The sequence below is a fragment of the Delphinapterus leucas genome, chromosome 7 (assembly GCF_059928025.1).
Source record: "Delphinapterus leucas isolate spDelLeu-1000000601 "Yukka" chromosome 7, BTC_Dleu_Yukka2, whole genome shotgun sequence".
Taxonomy (NCBI): Eukaryota; Metazoa; Chordata; class Mammalia; order Artiodactyla; family Monodontidae; genus Delphinapterus; species Delphinapterus leucas.
Window position 1 is genome coordinate 11,805,905 of NC_143135.1, and position 9,175 is coordinate 11,815,079.

The 9,175-nt window shown below is 44.0% G+C and overlaps 1 protein-coding gene across 4 annotated transcripts; it reads right to left on the bottom strand.

Moving 5' to 3' along the window:
* Positions 1 to 253: 253 nt before the first annotated feature.
* TMX2 (thioredoxin related transmembrane protein 2) lies at positions 254 to 9,034 on the bottom strand. Of its 4 annotated transcripts, XR_016393787.1 has the most exons (9): positions 8,690 to 9,034; positions 3,955 to 4,015; positions 3,374 to 3,487; positions 3,030 to 3,106; positions 2,688 to 2,794; positions 2,444 to 2,509; positions 2,235 to 2,364; positions 1,249 to 1,653; positions 1,018 to 1,130 (listed from the first exon to the last, which is right to left on the bottom strand). XR_016393787.1 is itself a non-coding variant. In XM_022591938.3 (8 exons), the coding sequence occupies exons 1-8, from the start codon at positions 8,876 to 8,878 to the stop codon at positions 984 to 986; spliced, it is 891 nt and encodes a 296-aa protein (XP_022447646.1). In that variant the 5' UTR covers positions 8,879 to 9,029; the 3' UTR covers positions 254 to 983. The 4 variants fall into 4 exon arrangements, 3 of the variants coding, with proteins under 3 accessions (XP_022447646.1, XP_089770928.1, XP_089770929.1); XM_022591938.3 differs by lacking the exon at positions 1,249 to 1,653 and having other exon boundaries at positions 254 to 1,130; positions 8,690 to 9,029; XM_089914802.1 differs by lacking the exon at positions 1,018 to 1,130 and having other exon boundaries at positions 1,137 to 1,653.
* Between the last annotated feature and the right edge of the window lie 141 nt (positions 9,035 to 9,175).

Here is a 9,175-nt window from a genome sequence, read left to right on the forward strand (position 1 = left end):
CAGCTAAATGGTGTGCATCACGATCCCTACCCAAAACCTCCTTCCGGGGACCCGCGGACCAATCCCAAACCAAGACAACTTAACTCTAGGGTTAGGGAATCTAAACCTTCTCCAGCTCTTCGCAATCCTGGGGACCGATGTACAGCGCTTGGTGAAACTGATCAGGATGCCCTTTGAAATTAAGATGGACAACTCCTCTGCAGTTGCCTAGCTTTTCTAATACATGAATAACACACAAAGGCGCAATCAAAAGTAAATTCCAGTCTCTTTATTATGGAAAACCATCAACTGGGTGTGGGGAGGACGTAGGAGGGTAAGTGAGACCCTACCCAGGGGCTTTCTCCTCCAGGGCCCACCGCACAAAGGAAGTCTCAAACTTCTATTCCTCTTCCTCCCAATCTCCATAAAATAGGGAGATTATTCAATACTATCTTCAATGAGGACACTCTGTGGTTAAAGGTTTCTCCTTGGGACCAGTGACAGGCTTATACTTTTTAAATATAGGCCACAGACCAAGCCAAAAGGGCTTAAAGCAGCAAGAGTCTTGAGGGAAAAATCTTAGCACTAACTCTGCATCTTGGCCTGTTATGTTAGGGTTTAATCTAATCTAAGCAGGCTGTGTATATCCACTATGAGGAATAATGAAACCAGCGTGTGATGGAGATGTGTGGGCAGCACACAGCAGTTGACACACTGGCCCAAGCTTGGAAGGAAAGCATTTCTCCCTCCACCATGTAAGATCTTTCCCTCCTTCCAGTCAAAGAGCAGACCACAGCAGTAGAGGCCTTCCTGGAGGACACCTGTCATTTCCCTGGATGCCTCTTAAAAATCAGAAGCAATATCCTGCCCCTCCTAGGCAGAGCCAAACAGGGAAAAAAAAAAAAAAAAGGCCAAGGCCTCAGGCAACGCTTGTGGCTACAGAAAGGGCAGGGCCTCAGAGGTGCCTGGGATTGACAGGAGATGAAGTACTGAAGGCAGGGATCCTATTTGTCCTTCTTGCTCTCCTCATCTGGCACTGCAGTGGGCACTGGGGCCACAGGGTGCTCCTCGGGGATATTATCTCCAGCCTTTGATAGCTTCTTGGCCCGCTGATATAGCTCATTCAAGTTGAATTCTCGGATCACATTCTCCTGTGCAAAAGAGGTGCACACATCAGGGTTCAGGTTGGAAGGGGGTGTTATGTCTGGGAAGTAAGTACAGTTGACCCTTAAACAAAGGTGTGGGGTTAGGGGCGCCAACCCTTCTTACAGTCAAAAATCCACCTATAACTTATAGTCAGCCTTCTGTATCCACAGTTCCTCTGAATCCGTGGTTCCACACGTGTGGCGGCTTCAACCAACCTCATAGATCGTGTAGTGCTGTAGTTACTTTTTTTTTAAATAAATTTATTTATTTTTTTTGGCTGCGTTGGGTCTTTGTTGCTGCGCACAGGCTTTCTCTGGTTGTGGTGAGCGGAGGCTACTCTTCGTTGCGGTGGCTTCTCTTGTTGCAGAGCATGGGCTCTAGGCGCGCAGGCTTCAGTAGTTGCAGCACGTGGGCTCAGTAGTTGTGGCTCGCGGGCTCTAGAGCGCAGGCTCAGTAGTTGTGGCGCATGGGCTTAGTTGCTCTGCGGCATGTGGGATCTTCCCGGACCAGGGCTCAAACCCGTGTCTCCTGCATTGGCAGGCGGATTCTTAACCACTGAGCCACCAAGGAAGCCCTGTAGTTACTGTTGAAAAATGTCCACATAAGCAGACCCACACAGTTCTAACCCATTTGTTCAAGGGTCAATTGTATTTAGACACAGTCTAGGAAAGGAGGAGGCAAAGGACAGGAATCTACTCTAACCCAGCTGTCCTTTTTTGGGTACCTGGAAAACTCAACTGATATATACGTATTATGTGCCGGTCACTGTGCCAAGAATTATGGTTACATTATTTAATGTAACCTGCAAAACAAAACCTGTGAGCCAAGTGCTACCATCTCCAATGTACTGCCAAGGAAAAAGACTATAGGTACAAGAGCCATTGAGACTAAATCTTAACAAATAATTGTTGCCCAGTACTACCATGTCTGGCACATGGTAGAAACAGTATAAATCTGCTAAGTGAATTCATGAATGAGGTCTAATAACTAGTCCACACTCTCAAAGCTTATGGGCAAGTAGCAGAACTAGGAATTAAACCCAGGTTAGGCTCTAAAACTTACCTACTGTTCCACACCCTCCTCCAAAACTTGCCCACTCTTTCATATACCTCAGAGAAAGTCCAAGAGACAGCTCGTCCTTTTTTGTCAATCTGTGGCCGCCGCATGACCTCCTTTCCACCTTGGAATAGGATCAGGGTAGGGAGCTGCTTGGTGAGGGGTGACATGCTCACTTGGTACCTACAGGGCCCAGAAGGTGCTCTGTAAATGCATCTGTGTATATCACTCTGAATGATCCCCTGCCCAGGCCCTTACATACCGTGTACTAACATCAGTGTAGCGTCCAACGTCCACCTTCCCAAAATTTAGCCCTGTACAGTTGTACCTGAGAAGAATATATTATTTAACACGGTGAAAGAAGAGAGAATGAATCAATGAAGTAGAAGTACAGATATTTGGGGATGGGGGTGGGAGTGCCTTTGGTTGCAATATGCAAAAATCAAGGCCAAAAACAATGAGAGGGCAGGTATAATTTCTGTCATCCCTCCCTTTGTCCTACTCACTTGAGGGAGAGATCAGCGTAGATAGGAGCAAATGACTGGCAGTCATTAGACCAATTGGCAAAGAACTCCACGATCCAAGTGACCCTCTTGTCCTGCTCCAGCTCTTCCTGTCACACACAGAGAACAAACAGTGAACCAGATTACACAGGCTCCTGGAAAGATTCAGACTTTAGCACCTAATTCCTCATCCTGGCTTCCCTATACCTCTCCTCTAGATGCCACAGTGAACGAGTGCCCTTGACTTCCATTCTGAAGCACTGCTGTTCCTCCTAGTGAGGAGAGAGCACAACTACAAAATCACCCACAAGGGACCCAAGAAACAGAGGGAGAAAGAGTACTCACATCAATGGTTTTATCATTGAAGTACTTGATGTACTCAGGGCCCATATACAATGGGGGTTTGCATGTCATCAGGAACACTAAACACAGAAAAAAGTCATCACAGGAAACATATAAGGCCTTGGGCAGGGGATTTACTTTCAAAGCAACTCAAAGATTTCAAGCACCAAAGAGTGCATTTTGTGGACATACACAGACACATTCCCTTCCTCTTAAAATCTCTGTAGATTCTTATCATCTGAGGCTCACACATAATTAATTAGGTATAAGATATGGCAGAAGGTTATGGAGAACCTGGTTTGGGGATGGAATTTGGTTCCCACAACCAAGTCTTGCGGTCTCCTTACCTATGCAGAGCGTGAGATAAAGCAGGCCCACGCGAATATCCAGGCGGAAGAAAAGAATCGCATTGGCCACTTTACTAAACATGAAGATGTTGCCGATATGTTGCTCCACGGTGACTGAAACACAGAGATGTCACAGGTCAGGCTGGGCTGCACGCTCCTTTGACCTATTATTTGCCCCTGTTCCTGGAGTATTTTGAAATGGGAGAGGGGGAAGAGTATAAAAGTCCAAGATCAGGCTTCCCTGGTGGCGCAGTGGTTGAGTCCGCCTGCCGATGCAGCGGACACGGGTTCGTGCCCCGGTCCGGGAAGATCCCACATGCCGCGGAGCGGCTGGGCCCGTGAGCCATGGCCGCTGAGCCTGCGCGTCCGGAGCCTGTGCTCCGCAACGGGAGAGGCCACAACAGTGAGAGGCCCCCGTACCGCAAAAAAAAAAAAAAAAAAAAAAGTCCAAGATCAAATTCAGCCTTGGCACGGAATGATGGACAAGTTCACCAAATAACGCCCCTCTCATAACATGGATGAAAGCACCTCAGAGGTCACTAGTCCTAATCTTGAGAGACAGAGAAGCAGGCTACACTTACTGGATCTGCGGTTCTTCATCATTACAATGGCACTGAGGAACATCAGGATCTCTACTTCTCTCTGGAACAGAATCAGAGTGACAGGAATGCCATGAACAGAAATGATTTGGGTGAGCAAGGGAGCCAAATATGTTATAAAAACCAACAGAGAGCCACACTGGGAATGGTAACCATAGCGAAATAACTGGAGCCAGCTAAGGTGTAGTGGGGAAAACACCAGTCAGAAGATCTAGATTCCAGTTCTATCCCTGCCACAAACTGGCTGGTGCCCTTCAGCAAAGCACTTAACCTCTGAGCTTTGGTTTCTTTGATTGAATATTTCAAAGTGGTGCTGTGAGGATTAAATGAGTATGAAAGAGTTAATATAAATTATATGGTATAAAACTGTAGATATTACAATCAACTCAGTGTGACCCTGGTAAAATAAAACTTTTCCAGGTAAACTTTCTCAGTAATATTCCATTAATACAACATATGGTTATTCCATTTTTTTAATTTAAGTTAAATCATTCCTCTCCACCTAATATTCATAGTGATAATCCATGCACCTTTAATATAATTTGAGAGCTGAAGGAGGCCTTTCAAAGCTCTCAAAGATCGTTTTCAGTACCCTTGGCTTACTGTTCTTTCTCTTTCTAGAATGTAAGCTCCGTGTGAATGAGTGAGACAGACGATAAACATGACATAATTTCAAAGAGTAAAGACTGCAATGAAGAATAACAAGGACTTTGTGAGAGAAAGTATAGGGGGAGGGTCTGAGGCTTTCCATACCTTTCTGTTTATAATACAGGGATCCAAATCTTTACTTCAGACAGAACCAATTAACTGCGATTTACAGCTAGCAATCAGGGACTTAGGTTTTTAGCCCCAATCTCCAACAAAAAGCAACTGACTGGATTTAGAAATGAACATGTAAAGTGGGGGATAGGGAATGTGACAGACCTTACTAAATATTACATCCGAGTAGAAATTAGGAAGAGTTTTCAAGAATGAAGCTGGATTAGAATTGGCAGTTATAATTATGGAAAGATGAATTTAAAAAGGGAAGTATGGCCAATCAGGAGACCAGAGATAGGACTAAAAGGAATATACTCTAAAGAGAGAGAATGGGTCTGTGGTAAAGACTGGCCATGTATACTCCAAACCTTATTTCCTTTTTCTCCTGGGCATACTGCAGGTAGACTCCCTCCTTGGATCTAGGGAGAACTGTGTGACTAGTACTCCTAAATGGAATGTGAATGGAAGTGATGTGCCTCTTCTGTGCCCAGGTGGTTAAGAAAGGGTATGTAGGGCTTCCTTGGTGGCCCAGTGGTTGAGAGTCCACCTGCCGAAGCAGGGGACACGGGTTCGTGCCCCGGTCAGGGAAGATCCCACATGCCGCAGAGCGGCTGGGCCCGTGAGCCATGGCCGCTGAGCCTGCACGTCTGGAGCCTGTGCTCCGCAACGGCAGAGGCCACAACAGTGAGAGGCCCGGGTACCAAAAAATAAATAAATAAAATAAGAAAGGGTATGTATGCCCTTGCAGTCCAGCTTTCTTTCTTCATCTGCTGACTTGATGATGCTGGGATGATCTTAAGGCCATCAGTTGAAGACAGCATGAGACAGCGTTCCAGAATAACTATATAAACCTGAGCCCCCTTGGTTGTTCACTTGTTTATTCATTGTTTTCAAGCTTTTTATTAAGGAAATTTTCAAACAATACACAAAAGCAAAGAGGATACTGAGGGTAGCAGAATATGCCACTTTGACATAAGGATTATTTTGAGTCTAAAGGCAATTCAGAAGAAGCAGAATAAAGAAAAGCTCCCTGCCCTCTACCTATCTGTCGAAAGGTAGGACGTAAATTCTCAAAGCTGTCCCTCCAACCTCTACCAAGGACAAAACTAATCAGGGGAGATAACTTTAGACCCTATCAACCGGGAGACAACACCAGAGGAATCTACATAACAAACTAGCCTTTATCTATGATTAGTTTACCTTTCCACAGTTTTCTGCTCTTGCAAGCCTAAAACTCTTTCCTTCGTCCTGTCATTTCTCCACAAACTTATTATTCTTTGTTGAAGATGCCATATAAGCTGGAAGCCACCTCTTTGAGTTACTGATTTTTCCCTGGGTATTCCCCTGTATACAAGTTATACATGTTAATAAACTTGTTTGTATTTAATTGTCTTTAATCTGTCTTTTATTAGGGGGTCTCAGGCAAGACCTCAGAAGGGTAAAGGGAAAACTCTTTTCTGACCCCTACAATACCTTAATAAACCCCTATTACTCAGCTTCAATAGTAATATCTTGCCAATATGGTTCAATTTCATCTATGCTACCCATTTCTTTTGCTGGAGGAACTTAAAGCAAATTCCAACTACATCATTTCACCTGTAAATACTTCAGTATGTATTGCTTACAGATAAGAACTTTTTTTTAAAATTTTTATTCATTTATTTATTTATTTTTGGCTGCATTGGATTTTCATTGCTGCGCACGCGCTTTCTCTAGTTGCAGCAAGTGGCGGGCCACTCTTTGTTGCGGTGCGTGGGCTTCTCATTGCAGTGGCTTCCCTTGTTGTGGAGCACAGGCTCTAGGCACGCGGGCTTCAGTAGTTGTGGCATGTGGGCTTCAGCAGTTGTGGCGTGTGGGCTCAGTAGTTGTGGTGCACTGGCTTAGCTGCTCCACGGCATGTGGGATCTTCCCAGACCAGGGCTTGAACCCGTGTCCCCTGCACTGGCTCGTGGATTCTTAACCACTGCGCCACCAGGTAAGTCCCAAGGACTTGTTTTTTAAAACAAACCAAAATACCATTATCATACCTAACAAAATTAACAATAATTACTTTTTATTTTAATAATTATTTTTATTATTGTTATCTAATACCTGGCCCTTATTCAAAGAACAAAGTATTAGATTTTGTACAACTTTGTACAGTTGTTTGTTCAAATCAGGAACAAGCAAGCAAGAACCACAAATTGCATTTGGCCAATGTGTTTCTTTGGTCTTCTTTAATCTCTAAAGGATACCTGTTCTTCCTTTCTATCCCAGGCTATTTATCTGTTGAAGACCTTGAGTCATTTGCACTGTCAACTGTCTGACTTTCTTGGATTTGGCTGCTGGCAATACTCATGGTATGCGTTCTGACGATGATGATCCTCTATTTCCCATATTTCTTGTAAAATGGTAATGAAATCTAGAGATGTGAATACAATGAAATCCAAAACTTTTGCCAAAAATACATCCTAGGAGGTACTAGGTACTCCCTACTGAATCACTTCAGAGGACATAGCAACCTTTCATCTGATGGCTTTAGATGATCATTGTCTACATGTATTATTGCATTCGAGAATGCTACATGACTTTTAACTGCTATCACTCCTTCTGCATTAGCTCAAATTTTTCTATATCAATTATCTGGTTACTCTGACAGTATGTAGAGGAAAAGCAAAATACTTGATTCTTTCTTTTTATTTAATAAAATAGAAATAAACTTTTATTCTGTTAAGCCACTGAAATTTTGAAGTTTACCTGTTATTGCTAACATTATTTACCTTATATTCTAATTTACAAATCACCAAGGTAAATCAGCAAAACACAGATTTTCCAGGAAAACAAACACTGGCCATAAACCCTACATAGTTTAAAAACAAAAAACATAACAGAGTAATATGAAAATATAAAACCTTACAGTATTTTGCACATAATTAAGACAAGAGAATACAGAGAAATTTATTGTATAAAAGGTCCCTCCTTTTATTAAAATCTTTATTACTATCCACTTATATGTTTGAGTCTCATTTTGGTTAAAGTGGTATAGATAAAAATAGAATCTTTTGAAGTAGCATGGCTACATTTGAGCTAATTAATAACACTGGGAAAGGACAGAGGAAGTATGAAAAAGTAAACAAGGGATGGAGAATAAAAGTAAGGAAGTGGGCTCTGTTAAAGGTCAAGGCTCATTTTGGGGCCTTGAAAAAAGGGCAAAAACTCAGGTGATCCTCCTTTCCCAGAACACAGATGCGGCTACACAGCAGAGGTCAGAGAGCTTCAACTTATTTTTCTGAGTGGTCTCTCCACTCCAGCTCAGGGAATACTGCAAGAGGCTTGAGATAGATTTCTCTGCAATGTATTTCTTACAATTCCATTTCAATAGCCCTAACAATTTTATTCATTTTTACATCCCCAGGATGCAGCACAGTGCGCAGCATTAACAGTCCTCACTCAGTAATTGTTAACTGAATTAAGCAATGGCTGACAGAGCGTGCTGATACCATGGCCGAAGAGTGGTTTCAAGTCCTAGTCACTCACTAGTTGTGTGACCTTGGACAAGTCGCCTAACCACGCCTAGATCAATTTCTTCATCAATAAAATGAGTATACTACTTGCCTTGTTTAACTCACTGGTTCCTCAAAAGGCTTTACATAATGAGCAGCTCTGGCAAACAGTGTACTTGCCTAGTTTGGGTAGGTCTGTTGTCGACTGTGAACTGTGAGACAGAAAGGAGCTTGGACTCAAAAGGGAGAAGACTTGGGCTGTTGTGCAGGCTAACCGGATGTTTTCCCATCCTAAACAAGAGGTTTAGGCTCGATGACGATCCACGCCCTACACTCCTAATAGTCTGTTAAGTCCGCTAGAGGCTCGGAACCTCAGATGTTCTCAAAAAGGTAAACCTCGGGGCTCCCGGATGCAATCACAGGGGCAGGGGCAGGGACAGTCAAGGTCGCGGGGTCCTAAGGCGGGGGTCGCTCACCCAGTCAAAGTCACACGGGTTACCGTCTTCGCGTTGCGTAGGGAGACTGTGGCAGACAGGGGGCAGCTTCCTCACGAGTACAAAGGCAGCAGAGAGCAGGGCTGACAAAAGGTAGTAAGGTCGGGCCAGCCATCGTGAAAGTCGCGGCACTGAATACACTAGAGCAATTAAAGGTGCTAGGACCGCCATCTTTCCGGCCCTTGGGGCGCCGACCGCTCTTCGGCGTCCGTAGGTCTGGTCCCGCCTCTCCCACCATTGAGGCTTCCATTGGGCCCAGTGTCGGATGCACCACCTCTGGACCCGGAATTAGATATCTGATTGGCCTCTACGGCAGGTTAAAAACTGAGAAAGGGATTTGATACTTTATTGGCTAACCTAGCTGTCGCTTTTTCTATGTGTCATATTATTGACTATACGACTGTGGCGAACGGAGGTAGGAGGAGAATTTAATAAAGGTAGGTAATACTTCCGGAAAGTTCTCAGAAG

Coding starts and splice junctions, on each gene's coding strand:
- TMX2 (XM_022591938.3), bottom strand. CDS start 8,878: ATGGCGGTCCTAGCACCTTTAATTGCTCTAGTGTATTCAGTGCCGCGA. Junction 3,488..3,954: donor GATGAAGAACCGCAGATCCA/GTAAGTGTAGCC, acceptor TCTGTGTTTCAG/TCACCGTGGAGCAACATATC. Junction 2,365..2,443: donor TACACTGATGTTAGTACACG/GTATGTAAGGGC, acceptor TGGGCCCTGTAG/GTACCAAGTGAGCATGTCAC.